Source organism: Canis aureus, chromosome 13 (genome assembly GCF_053574225.1).
Source record: "Canis aureus isolate CA01 chromosome 13, VMU_Caureus_v.1.0, whole genome shotgun sequence".
Lineage (NCBI taxonomy): Eukaryota > Metazoa > Chordata > Mammalia > Carnivora > Canidae > Canis > Canis aureus.
Genome location: NC_135623.1, coordinates 55,338,814 through 55,358,882, shown reverse-complemented (window position 1 = coordinate 55,358,882; position 20,069 = coordinate 55,338,814). Strand labels below are relative to the sequence as shown.

General features: G+C 34.1%; 1 protein-coding gene across 11 annotated transcripts in view; it reads left to right on the top strand.

Moving 5' to 3' along the window:
• LRBA (LPS responsive beige-like anchor protein) overlaps nt 1–20,069 on the top strand; it is a 721,151-nt gene that overhangs the window by 284,477 nt on the left and 416,605 nt on the right. For all 11 annotated transcript variants that reach the window (XM_077846317.1, XM_077846318.1, XM_077846323.1 and 8 more), the window contains one exon: nt 11,634–11,742. In XM_077846317.1, the coding sequence (XP_077702443.1) occupies nt 11,634–11,742 (109 nt within the window). The remainder of the gene's footprint in view (nt 1–11,633; nt 11,743–20,069) is intronic.

The following is a 20,069-nucleotide window of genomic DNA, read 5'->3' as shown; positions in this document are numbered from 1 at the left end:
TACCTTGTTTAAGTGGAATCATATAGCATTTGTCTTTTGGTGTCTAGCTTTATTTTCTTAGCATAATGTCTTCAAGATTCATCCATGTTGTAGCACATGTCAGAATTTCCTTTTATTTCATTGTATGTATATACCACATTTTATTATATATTATATTATTATATATATATATATATTATTATATATTATATTATATTATTCATTGGTAGACACTGGGTTGCTTCTACCTTTTGGTTTTTGTGACTAATGCTACTAGTCTCTGCTTTCATTTCTTTTGACTATAAAGCCAGGAGTGGAATTTTTGGATTGTATGATCTACATATTATCATTTTAATTTGTTTGAGGAATTGCTGTATTACTTAACTTGGGGCACAATTTCACATTCCCACCAACAGTGCATAAGAGTTTCAATTCTCCATGTCCTTGCTAACATTAATTATTTAATCCTAGGGCTTAGTTAAGTGGATTTAGGTTGTATTTATTAAAGTGGAAAAAAGTGAGGCAGAGATAGGGAAAGAGGTTTTATTGAGAATGGGGAGATAGAATCAAGAGTTCCATTTTGGAAATGTTAAATTTGAAATGCTCATTGGGTATTCACGTGAAGATTATATGAGTTGGAAATACAGGGAACCAAGAGAGTAGGTTTAAGGATATAGGAATCAGCATGTAGCTGAAATTTCAGGGTCACCAGATGGATGAGATAATTCAGGTAGAGGAAAGGGTACAGAACTGAGCTCTGGGACACAACAAAAATTAAAGGTCATACAGAGAAGGAGACTGGAAAGGAGAAAATGAAGAAGCAGCTAATAAGTAGGAGAAAAACCAGGAGCATGCTATATTGTATTGAAGAAAATAGAAGAAAATGTTTTAAGAACCTTAATGTACTTAAGGTACAGTTACCTTACTATTTGCAGGTAGTCCTACCTTCCTATGTTAGATGGTAAACTCCTTGTGGACAGTTTTATGCATCTTTGTATTCCTCACGTATAATAGCCTAGAATTGCCTGGCATCAGTGAGTATTCAGAGTTTATTTTCCCTATAAGCACTCCTGGACACCATCTATGCTCTGGGGATAGGAGGATAAATTATACAGGGTTGGTGCAATCTGGAATGGAAGATAATTGAGATGGTTCCATACAGAATGATACGATATAATAAGTGGTAACAAAAGAGGCATGCACACCTTAGTAGAGGATTAGTAGAGGATTTTGTGGTAACAAAAGAGGCATGCACACCTTAGTAGAGGATTAGTTCTGTGGAGGGAAAACAGATGTAGGATCAGGAAAAGTTTTATGTAGTTGACTTTTGAGTTTTGCTTTGAAGGATTAGTAAGATAGGCAAGATGGAATAAGAAATGAGGTCATTCCTGGCTGAGAGAATAGTAGGAACAGATGCAAAGAGGTGTAAAATATAAGGTGTAATGTTTGAGAAAGCAGTCTTAGAGTATAAAGAAATTGCAGAAGTGAGCCTGGTTTCTAAGCCATGCAAAGGTGTTAGCTCTCTTTTGTAGATCATGGGAAGGTAGTAACAACTTTAAAAAATGTACTGTGATGATCAGGCTTACATTTTGAAAAAGTAACTTTGATGAAGCATTGGCTAGAACAAGACTAAGGGAAAGAAGTTTGGCGACTATTTTAATAATTGCAGGTATGATGGTGAGTGCGTGAGGGGCCTTGGAAAATGTTACAGAGAGACAGTTTTTAGAGTTATTGCACAGGTTGAATGGAAAGTAGTCTATTGGATGTGAAGGATGATGAATAAGGAAGAGTCAAATATGATATTTCTAGCTTTAGTAACTGGACAAGTAGTGATAATGTTAGGGTAGAGAAGAAAAGAATGAATGACCTCTGAATAAGGGCCTAGTTTAATCACGTATGGTGTATTCTGCCCACAGAAATTTTTTTAGCTAAAACGAACAGATTTTTTTAGCATGACTCCTTCAGTGTTGAAAAATATTTTTACAAACAAGCGCATAAATATGTATACATACATATATAATTACTATATATGTACATATATAATACATGGTATACAGATAACCATGTATATTTCTATATGTTTAGAAAAATGTAGACAGGAACATAAACTCTTAGTGGTGATGTCTTCTGAAAAATGGACAGGAAAGAGGGTTTGGGGGCTTTCAGTTGTTGCTTCATTTAAAAATGATAAGTTGCATGATGTGTTTTTCTTTTTACAACATGCTTTACTTTTATGCTAAAGCACCAAAAACAGAAAAGAAGACATCAAGACAGAATATTATCTCTCTGCTTACCTCTCTTTGTCATGAATATCCATCTTGAAAAATAAACGTGAAAGAGTATTTTGGTTCTCTTCAAAATATAACACATTTTTTGGATACTCTTCATGACTTTGTTCATACTGTTTCCTGGAGTGTCCTTCCCTTTCCTTATTGCTTTTGCCCTTTATTTAAGGCTCATCGTTATACTCTGGCTCTCTATTGTTTTGTTTTGTTTTTTTAAAGATTTTATTTGAGAGAGAGAGAGGGAGAAGCAGACACCTTGATAAACAAGGAGCCAGACATTGGGCTCATCTCAGGAATATGAGATCATGGCCTGAGCCAAAGGCAGAAACGTAACTGACTGAGCCACTCAAGTGCCCCTCTATTGGTGTTTTCTAAATTTTTTAATTTTTTTTTTATTTGAGGAGTTCATAGTCCTCTTTGCTTCTACTGAACTATGATAGCATATGTATTCATATATAGTATTTTATTATCATTGCTGCATAACAAATTACCACAAACATTACAGTTTATTATCTTATCTATCTATTTATTTATTTATAAATATTTATTTAAGAGAGAGAGAGAGAGCATACATGCATGTACACATGCTGGGCAGGGTGGGGGAGAGTCAGAGGCAGAGAGAGAGGAAGAAAGAAACTCAACCTGACTCCTTGCTAAGTGCAGGACTCCATCTCACTGCCCTGAGATTACCACACTGAGACCAGGACCTGAGCCAAAACCAAGAGTTAGATGCTTAAACCGACAGTGTCATCCAGGCACCCCCAAAGTTTAAAACAACATATATTTGCTTTTTTATAATTTTTGTGTGCCAGGTGTTTGGGCACAGCTCAACTGGATCCTCTACTTAGAATTTCATACATTTGTAAAGGTGTTGGCCAAGCTGTGTTCATCTCTGGAACTTGGATTCATTTTCTAAACTCATATTGTTGTTGGAATTTAGTTTCTTTCATTTGTAGGACTGGGTTCCCCATTTTCTTGCTTGCCGTCACTAGCATCCAGTCTTAGCTCCTAAAGGCTGTCTGTAGTACTTTGTCACATGGTCCTCTCATAACATGGTTGCTTACTTTTTTTAAGGATGGCTGTAGAATTTCCTCTAGTCAGCTAAAGCAGAGCCTTCTAACGTAACATGTCACAGGAGTGACGATGCCTTTACTTTGGTGTGTAAAGTAATCTATTTAAGGAATGACTATCCCGTCATCTTTGCTATATTCTGTTTCCTAGAAGCAAGTCCCAGATTTTGCCCAGGTTAAATTAAGTATGATGGGATAGAAGACCTTGACTCATTGGAGGTTACCCTGGAGTTTGTCTATCACAGCACTTGCATTAGAGTTTACAGCTGGAAAGAACCTCAGGATATTCTCTTCTCCCCAACTAAAATATAAGAAAAGCCTGTCTTCAGTGCTTAGCCTAGTCTTTATATTGTAGTAGATGTTGTGTAGATATTTGATAGGGATTCAAAAGACAGGGAATTATGTACAAACATGTTAGAAGGTCAGAAGATGCATTCAGTTAAAGTGTAAATGAAGTGATAAAGACTTGATTTTTAGAACATTGGCTGTGAAATATAGAGCATAAATTAAACCTGGAAATATTACAGAGGAAATACTGACAATATTTGCTGATTGATTAAGGGGCCTGTAGGAAGGTGGTAGGAAAGAGGGAGGAGACGAGAATAACTTTGAGGTTGCTTGGTTGGGGACTGGGAGGATGGTGTGTCTTTGACTAATCAATTCAATTAATGTTTGAGTGCTGTGAGGCAATATATTGATGTTAATTCACGATGTGGTTTTTTGTCTCTGGAGAGAAACTAAGAAGAACAACCAGTATTTCATGTTTATACTTATGAAAGCCCTTGCTTTCTCTATCTTTAGAGTCATAGGAAGTTATTCATTAGCTGATTTTACACTTGCACTAGGGATTATTTTTATCTGTAATGCCTGAATGTGTACTATTTAGTAATATTTTGAAAAATACTCTAATGATCTTACCCCCAAATAATAACACATCACATTAACTTCTGAAGTGGCTGGGAGGTAGTTTGGGGATTATGGAGAAGGTATGACAGATTTGGAATCAAATTATAAATAGTATATACGAACTTAATAGAGATATGAAGGGGTGCTGCGGTGGGTGGCTCAATCATTTAAATGTGTGACTCTTGGTCATCATCTCAGGGTCGTGAGATCAAGTCCTGAGTTGGGCTCCGGGCTAGGCATGGAGTCTGCTTAAGATTGTCTCTCTCTCGGTCTCTCTCTTCCCCTTTGCCCTTCCTGCTTCTTGTGTGTGCAGAGATCTTTGTCTCTCAACAAAACAAAACAACAACCAAATAAAGATGTGGAAAAAGTGGTAGAAGAACAGAAAGCTTTTCTATTTTCTTTAAAGATATTCTGGTTTTCTTTTAATTATTCCTTCTTGTAAAACTTCAAAGAACAGAGAAATAAGGGAGGAAAGCAGACCTACTTTCTAGAGCAGGAGCTGGCATACTTTTTTGTAAAAGGCCATATCGTAAATGTGTTAGACTTTCTAAGACATCATTGACAGGCCATATTTGGCCCACAGGCCCTATTTTGCTGAACTAATTCTAGATAAATGGCAGTTTGGGGTATTTTCTTTAATATTTTTTCCAAACTCATATTGTACATGATATTCTTTTAGTTTTCTTTTCTCACTTAACAATATATTGTGGAAATCCTTTTGTTGTCAATTCAGAAGAATATCTCATTATAGGTTTGCATATCTTGGTTCTTTTAGGTTTTCACCTTTAAAAACTGTTTTAGTGAAATACCTTGTGTGCACACGTGTGTTTCTGCACTTGAGGGAACATGTTCATATGGTAAGTTAGAAGGAGTGTAATCATTGCTTTGTATCAAAGTCTATGCATATTTTATTGACATTTTGATTAGAATATTAAAATATTGCTACCAGGAGAGACAAGTATCTGTTTATAGACATACCATTGTTGATGACTGTTGTTGGGTCTAACTTTTGTAGGCATTGTATAGTTGCAGTTTAGGTAATTTATGCTATTAAATAAAAAAAAAAAATCTTAATCCTGCTCAACCTTTCTTTCCACTTTTAAAGAAAGAAGCTTAGAAGACCTATACATAGCAAACATGTTCAGAAGCATTGTATTTATATGAAATGAATCATTCTGTTAATATTCATGGTAGGTAAATGGTGTTATGAAAGTATTCATTAAAAATGGGACAATTATTCTTATATCCAGAGTATTTTGCTGGGAAGTTTAGAACTGTTATCATTACTAAAGCTCCATATTAGTCATTACATGGAAATGTCTTAGGTGGCACTAAAGTTAAACCATCTCTTAAGCTCTTGTTTTCTAATACCATACATGAACTAAAAAAATTTTTTATACAAAATGATTCTTATAGTGTATATTGTACTTTTGTACTATTTTTTTAAAAGATTTTATTTATTCATGATAGTCACAGAGAGAGAGAGAGAGGCAGAGACACAGGAGGAGGGAGAAGCAGGCCCCATGCAGGGAGCCCGACGTGGGATTCGATCCCAGGTCTCCAGGATCGCGCCCTGGGCCAAAGGCAGGTGCCAGACCACTGCGCCACCCAGGGATCCCTGTACTATGTATATTGTACTTTTGTACTATTGTACTTTTGCTCAACATTGTTAGTGAAATTAATTTTGTTATGTATAACATTAGTTGATTTTTTTGGTACTTACTGCTTAGTATTTTATTATATGAATATACTATTTTAATCCATTTTACTCTTAGTGGTCACTTGAGTAGTTGCTAGTCTTGGCTATTATAAGTAAAGTTGCTATAAACTTTTTTTCGGGCAGCCCTGGTGGCTCAGTGGTTTAGCGCTGCCTTCAGCCCAGGGTGTGATCCTGGAGACCCGGGATCGAGTCCCACGTTGGGCTTCCGGCATGGAGCCTGCCTCTTTCTCTCTCTCTCTCTCTCTTTCTCTCTCTCTGATTAATAAATAATAAAATCTTTAAAACAAAAAAACTTTTTTTCATACATTGTGTGATTATGAGAGTCCCTGTTGCTTTATATCCTTGCCAAAATTTGAAAATAACTTAAAAAAAATATATAGTAATTCTGGTGGGGTGTCGTACAGTTTATGGTTTTATTTGTATTTCTCTGGTGACTAGTAGTCTTGAACACCTTTTCATGGAGTTATTTGCATTTTGGAAATCTTTTGGGAAGTGCTTATTCATGCATGTACTTCGCTCATTTAAAAATTATGATTATTGTCTTTTATTTGTAAGAATTCCTTATATAAGATGTAAGTTCCATGTTGATTATAAGTATTCCAAATGTATTCTCCCTTTCTTAAGTATATCTTTTAAATCTCTTAATAGTGGCTTTCATAAGCACAAATCTTTAATTTTAAAGAAGTCCAATATATCAGTTTTTTTGTTGTATTTTTTCAAGAAATCTTTAAGTCATGAAGATATTGTTGTACATGATCTTATGAAAGCTTCTAGAAGTGTTTAGTTCTTGTCTTTGATCAATTTGAAATTGATTTGTTATGGTTTGAGATAGAAGTCAAGGTTAATTTTGTTTATATGATTATGATTGATTGTTCCCGGACCAGTTACTGAAAAATCCCATCTCCTTCCTCCTTATTGCAATAGTACCTTTATCTTAAATCTGGTGAGCACATATGTGTGAATCTGTTTCTGGATGTTCTCCTCTGAAGGATTGGTCTGTTTATCTCTGTTTGCCCCAATACTATGCTATCTTGATTAATGGCCCAGTACTACATGGTCTCGATCTTTATAATAAGCCCTAATATTTGGTAGTATTAGTCCTCTGTTATAATTGTTATTTCTTCTCTTTCCTCCTCCTCTTTAAGAATGTCTCAGCTATTCTTTGTCTTTATATTTTCATATAACTGTCAGAATCAACTTGTCAAGTACCACAGAAAGACCTGCTAGAATTTTGACTGGGATTTGTTATAGCTATACATCACTTTATGGAGAATTGATATCTTTACAATATCACTTTCACTTTCATGAACATGATATCATTCTTTAATTTCTTTAAGTGTTCTTTAACTTCTCTCAGCATTCTTTTTATTAATATAGAATTCTAGCACATTTGGTTAGTTCCTACATATTTTGATGATTTTTAATGCTTTTGAAAGTAATACTTAAAATTATTTCCACTTTTTGGGTAATAGTAGATTTTTATTTATTTTATCACTTATAGTGATCTAGGTCACTTCAGTCTAGTGATCTTCCTAAATTCAATTAGTAATTTTAATTGTTTACATATTTTTTTGGATTTTATTAATTTTTTAAAAGAACCAACTTTTAAGTTTATTGATTTTCTAAAGTGCATTTTTATTTCATAATTAATTTCTACTTTTTAAAAATTTCAATATATTGAATTTTCTGTGATCTCCTTCTCATTTGTTCAGTTGAATACTTAATATATTTTCAGAGTTTCTTCTATATTCAGTGTATAAATTTCTCTCCAACCATAGATTTAGCAGAATCCCACATTTTGATTTGATGTTTTCCAATATCTTTCAGTTCAAAGCATTTACTAATTTCCATTATCAAGTTTTCTTTCATGCATGGGTTATTTAGAGGTATATTCATAAACTTCAAATATTGGTGGGAACAAGAGTTATTACTTACTGCTGCATCAACAATATTAGCAAAATCTGGCCTTAAAGCAACACACACTTATTATCTCATAGTTTCTGTTGATTAGAATTCTGGGCATGACTTGTTTGGCACCTCTGCTTCAATTTCTCTTATAAGCCTGTAGCTAAGGTGTTTGTGGGCTGCAGTCTCATCTGATATTTGGGGAAGTATCTGCTTCCAAGTTCATCTGGTTGTTGGCAGGATTTAGTTCTTTGTGAGTTTCTGAAATTGCGTTTCACTTCCTTGCTTGTCATTGTCTGAAGAATGTACTCAGCTTCTCACCACATGGGCTTCTCCACAGGCAGCTCATAACATGGCAGCTTTCTTCAGCTAAGCCATCAGGGTAGAGATTCAATAGAGAGAGACAACTAGTAAAATGGAAGTTTGACTCTTACGTAATGTAATAATGGAAATGGTATTTCTTCAATGTTACTGTGTTTTTTGCTTAGATGGATGCCATAGCTCCTGTCCACAATCTAAGGGAGAGGATTAAATGAGTCTGAGGACACTAGAAAGTTGGGAAAGTTGTAGGTCATCCTAGAGTTTCTTTGCTCAGAATGTTCTGTTATTTTTTTTTCTAATTTAGTTCTACTGTGTAGAATGCACTCAGTATGACTTCTTCCTTTAAAATTCATTACAGATTTCTTTGTGACCCCACATTTTGCCTGTTTTGTATATGATCCATGTTTTCATGATAAGAATATTCTTCACTTAAAGGCTATAATGTTATGTGTCCATTTCATCAGGTTTGTAATCACATCTTAAAATAGGCTATAGCTTTATATCTTCTACACCCAGTTGTAAATCACATTCTTAAGAACATTTATAAATTTATATTTATAATTATTATATTATAATTATTAAAATTTAAAATAAATACATTTGAAGTATTTATTGTTTTACCTCTAATTTTGTTTCTTAAAGCCAACTTTTTCTTATATTAATAAAAGTACATTAGTCTTCTTTCACTATTTTTCAAGTTGTTTATATTTTTGAAAAATTACGTTCAACATTTGTTAAAACCTTTATTGAAACTTTTATGTTTAAACAGCACATACTTTAAAAAAAATCTACTTGACATAATTATTAAATCTGTTCCCTTCCTATATATTTCTGAGGTATTTTGGTTAAAACTTACCTTCTTGTTATTTGTACCCTTTTTATTTGCTCCATGTTTTGTGTGTTCTTTTTTTCCCTTCTTTTGAGGTAAATGTTTTTTGTTAACCAGTTTTTTTTCTATTGGTGTATTGGTTATACATTATTTTAGATAACTTTAGTGGTTGACTAGGGATTGAAATGTGAATATTAGAGTTGTTAACATCCTAAATAGTTTCTTTCACCAATTCATAGACAATGAAAGAACATTACAACACTAATTCCTTTTAATTTCTTTTGCTTTGAGTGCTGTTATACATTTAAACATTATGACATTTTTGAATTTTAGAAGTCATTATTATAATTGTTGTAAACATTCAGTATTCTTTTAGATTTACCCATGTTGACTTTTTCTTTTGTTTTCATTGTGTTACATCAATCTGATATTATTTTCCTTGTCTGAAAAACTCCCTTTAGTGTGGATTGTCTGCTGACAATTTCTTTCTGTTTTGTTTGTCATTAAATGTGCTTATTTTATTTTTGCCTGAGAGGAAAAATTTTTCCTCTGTCCTCTTAGGTTCGTTCTTTGGGGGCCTGTGAAACAAATTCAGAAAAGATTAGTAAGAGAAAAGACAGCTTTTTAAATTCATGGATGTTGAAGAGAATTCATAGAAAAATGTCACTTGAAGAGATTAAATTTTGAGGCTTTATACTATCTTAATAGGTGAGGGGGAAGAAAGAAGGGCACTTAGGGGAAAACAAATGACTTTAAAGAAAAATAAATGAACCCTTAGGAGAATAGATGGGAGATAAGATAGTTTTGTGACAATATCCCTTTAGGCAATTTCCTATCCAGGTGCTGACTTCTAAGTGTCTATGTAATAGAAGTCATTCTTTCCTGGTTGAGAAACTTCAGTGGAGAGGACTTGTGACAGATGAATTCTTTTGGGAGACTGTACTCCTAGGCAGATAAGGGAGTTTCAGAAAAAAAGACTCTTCATAGTGTTATATTCTGGATACTTTCACTTTTATTGTTAAAAGGTGTTTTTTGGGGGTATAGCATTCTTAGCTGCTTTTTTTGTTTAGCACTTGATAGAGGTTATTGCATTCTTATCTGGCTTCCATCAGTCTTATTCTTGCTCTTTTGAAAGGGGGGGGGAAGGGGAGTGCCCTTACCTCTTCCATTTTCTCCCTCTCTCTGGCTGCCATTAAGATTTTTTTCCTCTGACAGTTTTATTATGATTTGACTAGGTGTGGTATTCTTTGATCCTACTTGGAGTTTGTAACACTTCAACATATGGATCAATGTTTTTTTCCCCCAGTTTTCAAAAAATGTTGCCCATTATCTCTTCAAATATTGTTCTTTTTGAATTATTTGTCTTCTTTCCTTACTTCAGATACGTTCATGTTAGACCTTTTTATCATGTTCTGTGTATCTGTTATTTATTTTTCTTACCATGCTTCTGTTTAGTTGTCATTGACCTATTCTTCAGTTAAGTACTTCTTTATTTGAGTTTAATATTAATAAGCTGGTAAATATATTCTTAATTTCATGTTTGTTTTGTTGAGTAGTTTTAGAGTTTGCAATCTCTACTGGAATTCTTTTTCTTAGAATCTGTTGTCCTGAACTGTAACTACATTTATTTCAGTGTTCAGATATGAAACTTTACTATCTTGATTGTCTAAGTTGGCTTCTGTTTGGTTTTCATTCCTTTATTGTCTCTTGCCATTTCTGTTAACTGGTGATTGACTGTTGGAAATTATATTTAAAATTACAGGGGTAAGTGTAAGTCTGTAGGTGATGATATCTTCCACTAAGGATTTCCTTTGATTTCTGATTAAGAGTTAGACTAGGTGCTGATTATGTTAATTTAGGACTGAGTTGTTTCAAAGCTAGAGAGTTTTAAATATTTGTGAGAGGTTGCCCTATTTCATTTGTTTGGAATAGAGTTCTCCTGTATTGGTATGTCTATTTTTCTTCTCATCTTGTGAGATTTTGAAATTTTTGTTTTGCTTTTAGGCTTTCACATAATCTAAGTACAACTCACTATAATGTTGTTTGAGAGTCTGTTTTTGTGTCTCTGAGGTCTGGTCTGTTCTATTTCCTAAGATATACTTGGGTTCCTTCTCTAAGCCTGGATAATCCACTAGGATCCCTCCACCCTGGCAGTTTATAACATTCAATTTTTGTCTCCCTAGCTCGCTCTGTAAGACTGTTTCTGTTTAGCTTCTCTATTTCCACCTGTGAAAAGTAAATGTTTCAATGAGAAAAGTCATGCTGAATGTCTTCTGTGTGCTTTCTTCTCTAAGATCTTGGCTCCTTAAATCGTGGCTGCCTTGTAAACTCTCCAGTACCTTAAAAAAGACTAAAACACAAATTTAATCCAGCAGTTTTAGTTTTTGTTGGATAGCTAGTTGGATAAAAGCTATTCTGCTATTGCCAGAAGGATAACTTTTTGCTGTTATATCCTTTAATTATTTAGAGTGACATAATGGCATTTCATTGGACATGATGACAGAAGAGGAGAGTAAACATCCTTTCCTTCCCCAATAACAAGATACATTGACTTTGAGCAGTGATTAATCATATGAGTGTATACATTTATTTATTTGACAGTATTCATCTCTTTATAGGTTGCTTAGCCAAACAATGAAGGATCATCTAGTAAGAGTAGCAAATGAAGCTGAATTTATCCTGAGCAGGCAACGAGCAGAGGATATTCACAGACATGCAGAATTTGAGGTAGGTGAAACATGGTTGGTTTGAGGAACTTGCCATTTTTAATGGTAACTGTGGGAAACTGCATAGGTAAAATGGTCTATATATCATATAGATATATCACATATATATATGTGATATATATCACATATATCATCAAAAAATTACATATTTTTGAGAGTCATGGGGAATTCTGGAAAGATAGTAGTACAGTTATCTGTAGCACTCTGTTCTCAACTCCATTTTATCTACAAATTTCTCATGGCAGCTTCTATGTTTGGTTGACCTCATCTTAACCATGTAAGTGGGTTTTGGCTCAAAAATTCCAATAATGTGAGTAGTGAAGGACTTCTGGCCTCTCTGGGCAAGGCAGAGCTAGTTAACCAGAAATGACAACCAAGCAAAAGAAAAATTGCTTTGGTAGAGAAAAGATATTCCAGGTTTTAGGGAGAAGCTGAAACTTAAGTTCATGAAGTTTCTTTACCCTTGAGGTTTGAGACCATGCTAACATTTGTAGCTGAGGAAATGAGGGAGCATACAGCTTTTTTTGTTTGGTTTTGAGTCCTCACAGAGGGGAACAGTGACAGACTCATCTTGGGGACCACTACTTATCTTAGCAGTTGCGCATGAACACATGTAATAAATGTGAATTCACAGGGGGAATTTAATGGTGCTGTGGCTATATAAATTACCAAAATTCACACCTAAAGTGAAGTAGAAAATTTGACACATTTACTAAGAATTAAAAAAGTTAAAAAGTACCATTTGAATTGTTTAGAAAATGTTAAAGCAGATAATTCAGATGTTGCTGATTCTTCTGATACATTAAAAAAAGATGCACTCCCAGAACATTTTATACAACTGTCACAACATGAAAAAGACACTGGAAAAATAAACTCTAGAAGACCAATTTCATGTCAGAATACGGGTATGAAATTCTAACTAAAACTTGAACCAACAATTTAACAATATAAGGAAAGAATTATATAGTGTGACTACTTAGAATTTACTCATGGAATCTAAAGATGGTTTAATATTAAGATATTTACCTACAAAATAAATTATCAACAAATTAAAAATTGAAAACTTATGTGAAGGTATCAATAAATGTAGAAGGAAGCAAATGATAAATTTTAGCAACTAGCCCTAATAAAACAGAAAAATATGTATATAACAGTCTAAATATGATAAACTTTACTAAACATCATTTTAAATGGAGAAAGCTATTTTTATTAAAATCAGAAAAAAGTGATACCTACTGTCACCATTACATAAAATTTCTTGGATGTTTTTGTAAGTGTAAAATATAGTTAATGTAAATGCAAGAAAAGAAGACATAATAAGAATTTCAATGTCAATGTTACCCATGGCAATTTACACGTTTAATGCAATCCCTATCAAAATACCATGGACTTTCTTCAGAGAGTTAGAACAAATTATTTTAAAATTTGTGTGGAATCAGAAAAGACCCTGAATAGCCAGGGGAATTTTAAAAACGAAAACCATGTCTGGGGGCATCACAATGCCAGATTTCAGGTTGTACTACAAAGCTGTGGTCATCAAGACAGTGTGGTACTGGCACAAAAACAGACACATAGATCAGTGGAACAGAATAGAGAATCCAGAAGTGGACCCTGAACTTCATGGTCAACTAATATTCGATAAAGGAGGAAAGACTATCCACTGGAAGAAAGACAGTCTCTTCAATAAATGTTGCTGGGAAAATTGGACATCCACATGCAGAAGAATGAAACTAGACCACTCTCTTTCACCATACACAAAGATAAACTCAAAATGGATGAAAGATCTAAATGTGAGAGAAGATTCCATCAAAATCCTAGAGGAGAACACAGGCAACACCCTTTTTGAACTCGGCCACAGTAACTTCTTGCAAGATACATCCACGAAGGCAAAAGAAACAGAAGCAAAAATGAACTATTGAGACTTCATCAAGAATAAGAAGCTTTTGCACAGCAAAGGATACAGTCAACAAAACTCAAAGACAACCTACAGAATGGGAGAAGATATTTGCAAATGACGTATCAGATAAAGGGTTAGTTTCCAAGATCTATAAAGAACTTATTAAACTCAACACCAAAGAAACAATCCACTCATGAAATGGGCAAAAGACATGAAGAGAAATCTCACAGAGGAAGACATAGACATGGCCAACACGCACATGAGAAAATGCTCTGCATCACTTGCCATCAGGGAAATACAAATCAAAACCGCAATGAGATACCACCTCACCCCAGTGAGAATGGGGAAAATTAACAAGGCAGGAAACCACAAATGTCGGAGAGGATGTGGAGAAAGGGGAACCCTCTTACACTGTTGGTGGGAATGTGAACTGGTGCAGCCACTCTGGAAAACTGTGTGGAGGTTCCTCAAAGAGTTAAAAATAGATCTGCCCTACGACCCAGCAATTGCACTGCTGGGGATTTACCCTAAAGATACAGATACAATGAAACGCCACGACACCTGCACCCCAATGTTTCTAGCAGCAATGTCCACGATAGCCAAACTGTGGAAGGAGCCTCGGTGTCCATCGAAATATGAATGGATAAAGAAGATGTGGTTTATGTATACAATGGAATATTACTCAGCCATTAGAAACGACAAATACCCACCATTTGCTTCAATGTGGATGGAACTGGAGGGTATTATGCTGAGTGAAGTAAGTCAATCTGAGAAGGACAAACATTATATGTTCTCATTCATTTGGGGAATATAAAAAATAGTGAAAGGGAATATACGGGAAGGGAGAGGAAATGTGTGGGAAATATCAGAAAGGGAGACAGAACATAAAGACTCCTAACTCTGGGAAACGAACTAGGGGTGGTGGAAGGGGAGGAGGGCGGGGGGTGGGGGTGACTGGGTGACGGGCACTGAGGGGGGCACTTGATGGGATGAGCACTGGGTGTTATTCTGTATGTTGGTAAATTGAACACCAATAAAAAATAAATTTATTAAAAAAAAGAATTTCAGATTGCTAATGCTGTGGTACAGGAAAAATCTAAGAGATTCTTAAACATTTTTCTACTAGAATTAATAGGGACTTTGGTGAAATTATTGGCTGTAAGATTAATGTGCAAAAAATTGTATCATTTGATGACTGAGCAGCAGTGGTCAGTATAAATGGAAATCAATAATAAAGTCTGTTTCCAGTTAAGAGAAAAATACTGTTTTGGGTCAAATTCTCTAAGAATGAAGTTAGTGTTTGGAACAAAACTATAAAAGCTTAATACAAAACAAAATATAAACTACTAGAAAGTCATTTTATGCTGGATTGTATCTGTTGCTCTGTGTGTGTGTGTGTGTGTGTGTGTGTGAGAGAGAGAGAGAGAGAGAGAGAGAGAGAGAATCATTGTTTTATTTTGAAATAAATGGTTACTTCTAGAAAGGTTCTGAGTAATACAAGAGCTATTCACCCTTCTCCTAGATTCTGTGATCTTAAAGTTCTATTACATTTGCTTTTCTCCCCCTTTTTCTGTTTTTCTGAATTTGAGAGCAAGGTGAAGTCAGAGGGATCTTCTATTTTTAATTTTTTCAGTGAGAATTTCCTATGCCTTTTTTCTGTTTTAATTCTACAGTTATTAAATCAGAAAATTAACGTTGGTTATAACCTGTATAACACTAGTTATTATTTAATCCACAGTCCTTATTCATGTTTTCTCAGTTGTCTCCATAATGACCTTTATAGTCAAAATTGAATAATTTTAATGTCACAAAAATGTCAGTTTTTCTCACATATGTAAAGTCAGTGCAATATCCATTAGCATACCACTCATTAGAAAAACAGTGGAGTAATTTAATACCTTAATATCCTTTTAAAAATATCCAAATATTAAGTACTTCCCAATTATATATTCAGATATCTAAATATCCAGTTAATATGGGAAAATAAATGCCTTTATATAGCCCTAAGATTTATGAAAAAGAATACTGAAGATGTACTTGCCTTTCCAGATATACAGTACTAATTAATATTATAAAAGACAGCATATACAAAAAAAATCTTCCCCGTGAAATAATGAAAGATGACATAGTACATGTAATTGGGAAATATTTGGAAAACTATAAAAGTGGAAATAAGGTATATGAGGGAAAATTCTGAGGAAGACAGATGCTTAGCAAGTGTAAAATTGTAAAATTTAACAGCTGTTACTACACATAACACTGTAAACTGAGGAAAGATATCAGCAACATGTGAAGACATAATGGAGTATGGAAAGATTGATAAACTAATATGTTCACTATATTATTAATTTTTATGAAATGATAAGAGAAAAATAACCCAAAGATTCAGAGAATTTGAACAAGAATTTCATTGAAGAATATAAGTAACCAGTAATATATAAAATGATAAAAACAAATATTAAAGGAAATGTAAACTTCAGAAATCATGATCTTTCATTTCTTTATTCTTAGATTGGGATAAAGTAATGAGTAATAAGTAAATATAGTGATGTACTGCTGAAGGAGATAGTGTAGGTGGCCAGTGGTATTTTTTTTATGTTTTTAGTGGTAATATACAAGGCATTCTGGCCATATGTATTTTGATAATTATATAGACACACAAATACTCATTTGCCCACTAATCCTATTCTATCAGTATATCATTTGGAAATATAAAGTATAAGTATATAAGGATATACGAAGAAGGCTTTTTATTGCAGCTTTGTATGTAAACTCTAAGAGTTACATACAAAGCTCTAACAGAAGGAAAAGTCTCTGTACAGGAAAAACCCAGTAGTTTCTCAAAGAACAAGAAGTTTATAAATTATGAAAAAGATTACCTGGTCAGTCGCATATTTTTTTTTAAATAAGAGGTTTATTCATGCAATTGTTTTTTAAATTGCATATTTCAATTCACAGCCCATTATGAAAACTGAGGACATTAGTCCTCTCATATTTTTTTCATTATTTTTCTGTTCACTCTCCAAATTTTAAAGTTGTACTTTAATTTTCATGTTGTCTAAATATATAACATTCATGTTTTACAATCACAATTCTTTTTTTATTGGAGTTCAATTTGCCAACATATAGCATATCACCCAGTGTTCATCCCATCAAGTGCCCCACTCAGTGCCCATCACCCAGTGACCCCAACCACTCGCCCACCTCCCTTTCACCACCCCTTGTTCATTTCCCAGAGTTAGGAGTCTCTCATGTTCTGTCACCCTCTCTGATTTTTTCACTCCTTTCCCGTTTATTCTCTTTCACTATTTTTTATATTCCCCAAATGAATGAGACCATATAATGTTTGTCCTTCTCCGATTGACTTATTTCAATCAGCATAATACCCTCCAATTCCATCCACATTGAAGCAAATGGTGAGTATTTTTTGTTTCTAATGGCTAAGTAATATTCCATTGTATATATAGACCACAGCTTCTTTATCCATTCATCTTTCGATGGACATCGAGACTCCTTCTACAGTTTGGCTATTGTGGCCATTGCTGCTATACACATTGGGGTGCAGGTGTCCCGGCATTTCATTGTATCTGTATCTTTGAGGTAAATCCCCAGCAGTGCAATTGCTGGGTCGTAGGGCAGATCTATTTTTAACTCTTAGAGGAACCTCCACACAGTTTTCCAGAGTGGACGTACCAGTTCACATTCCCACCAACAGTGCAAGAGGGTTCCCCTTTCTCCACATCCTCTCCAACATTTGTGGTTTCCTGTCTTGTTAATTTTCCCCATTCTCACTGGGGTGAGGTGGTATCTCATTGTGGCTTTGATTTGTATTTCCCTGATAACAGGGGGCGCGGAGCATTTTCTTATGTGTTTGTTGGCCATGTCTATGTCTTCCTCTGTGAGATTTCTGTTCATGTCTTTTGCCCATTTCATGATTGGATTGTTTGTTTCTTTGGTGTTGAGTTTAATAAGTTCTTTATAGATCTTGGATACTAGCCCTTTATCTAATATGTCATTTGCAAATATCTCCCATTCTGTAGGTTGTCTTTTAGTTTTGTTGACTGTTTCTTTTGCTGTGCAGAAGCTTTTTATCTTAAGTCCAATAGTTCATTTTTGCTTCTGTTTCCCTTGCCTTCATAGATGTATCTTACAAGAAGTTGCTGTGGCCGAGTTCAGAAAGGGTGTTGCCTGTGTTCTTCTCTAGGATTTTGATGGATTCTTGTTTCACATTTAGATCTTTCATCCATTTTGAATGTATCTTTGTGTCTGGTGTAAGAGAATGGTCTAATTTCATTCTTCTGCATGTGACTGTCCAATTTTCCCAGCACCATTTATTGAAGAGACTGTCTTTTTTCCAATAGATAGGCTTTCCTGCTTTGTATATTAGTTGACTATAGAGTTGAGAGGTCATTTCTGGCTTCTCTGTTGTGTTCCATTGATCTATGTGTCTGTTTTTGTGCCAGTACCACACTGTCTTGATGATCACAGCTTTGTAGTACAACCTGAAATCTGGCATTGTGATGCCCCCAGACATGGTTTTCGTTTTTAAAATTCCCCTGGCTATTCGGGGTCTTTTCTGATTCCACACAAATCTTAAGATGATTTGTTCCAATTCTTCGAAGAAAGTCCATGGTGTTTTGATAGGATACAATCACAATTCTGACAGTGCTTGAGCGATTGAAAATATTTAAGTGGATTCAGTACTCCCCTTCTATTAGTCACAGTTTCTTAATTCTAGCCCTCAATTGATTTGCTTCTATTCTGTCTGATATTTCTTTATTTGCCCATGAAGTTCATCTCCTTAACAGCAGTAATGGCTCAGTATTGAACATCATTTATCAAATTTTCTTGGAACATGGTCTTTTGTTATTATCTGCAAATTCACATTTTCTTCAGTTCTTGAAATTAGATTTTGAAATATTTTAGTGTTTTTTCACTTTTATTTTTTCTTTAGTTAGCAACATAATCAGTCAGATATGTCTTTTTGTCTTATCAGTTACTTCTTTTTTTACTTTCTTTGATCTCTAGTCATCAGTAATTACAATTTTAGTGTTTCATTTTGTTCCTGATATTTGTAATTTATTCGTCTCTAATGATTATATTTTGTTTTTATTTAGGTCTTCAACTTTTCATTTTGTTCACTTATTTTAACTTTTATTTTTGTGTGTTTATTATATTTTTGTTATTTTCATTTGAAGATAATCATGGGGTATTTCCTTTTTTTGTTACATTTTCTCAGGATTCATAGTCATTTGTATAGAATCTTTCAGTTTTACATAAAAATTTTTGTTATTTAGCTTATTTTTTATGTATTCATGGATTAGTGATATATGTTTGTGTCACTACCGTGCTTTTATTTTTCATCTTGTTTACGCTTAGAATGTTCTGCTTAGTCTATTCGTTTAGACAAACAATATCTTCATGATTTCTTCCCTTCTCTCCACTGTATATGAAGCTAATTTTTTCTCCTTCTGAACTATAGTCTGATTCTTGCGATTTGATATTTATCTGATATTATACAGCTTATCATGAAGAGAGGGAGAGATCTTTGAAATAGGCGAGGAGGTTTTCTTAGCACACCTATGTTTATATTCTTTTGTAGGGTTTTAACAATCTTCTGCCAAGTTTGTTCCATCTTATTAGAAGCTATGGACAATTCTCATCAGGGAAAAATGTGATTAGGTTTTAAATAATTATCCATCATTTCAGAAAGTAATCTTGAGTCTATTTCTGTCCTGGGAAGTCAGCCCTATATTTTTTCTTCCTTGCTTCATGCTTCATCAGTTTTTACACTGTAGGTTTTACACTGTAGGCTTTTATCTTCAATTAGAAGATGCAAGGAATAGCAATACCTTCTCAGTTTGTTTCTCTCCATATATGAAGGTGTTAAGAACATTTCCCAGAATTTTGTCAAATGAACAGTGTTGCTTTGGGCAAGTGGGGCATGGTTAAGAACTAAACTTTGCTGCACCCTTAGCCCTAGTTCCAGTAGGTTTATTTTCTTCATGGCAACCAATTATTTAGTATTTGATGCTGTATGTTATATTCTTTTTGTTGCTTGGTTATTAAAAACTTTATTAAGTTTCCTTTTTTTTGCTTATAAATTTTTTGTTTGCTAATTTTTTAGAAATAGAAGAAAAAAGTTCTTAATTGCCATTTCAGCCTATCATTCTAACCTGTATCTTATTCCTTAGTGTCCTTTCTAATTGATATGGAGAAGTTACTTTGTAACTCTGTTGAGATTGTAGTTCATTCTTTAAAAAATTTTTTTAGTTATGATGGTAGTTGTGTTATATATGTTCTTATATGAATGAGAGAGAATGAGGAAGGAGAAAACATGGAATTGAAGAGGGAAAATACTTCTAAAACACTGTTATGCAAGAGAAGAAAGTGTTTGGACTGAGACTGTGTGTATGTGTGTATGTGCATGT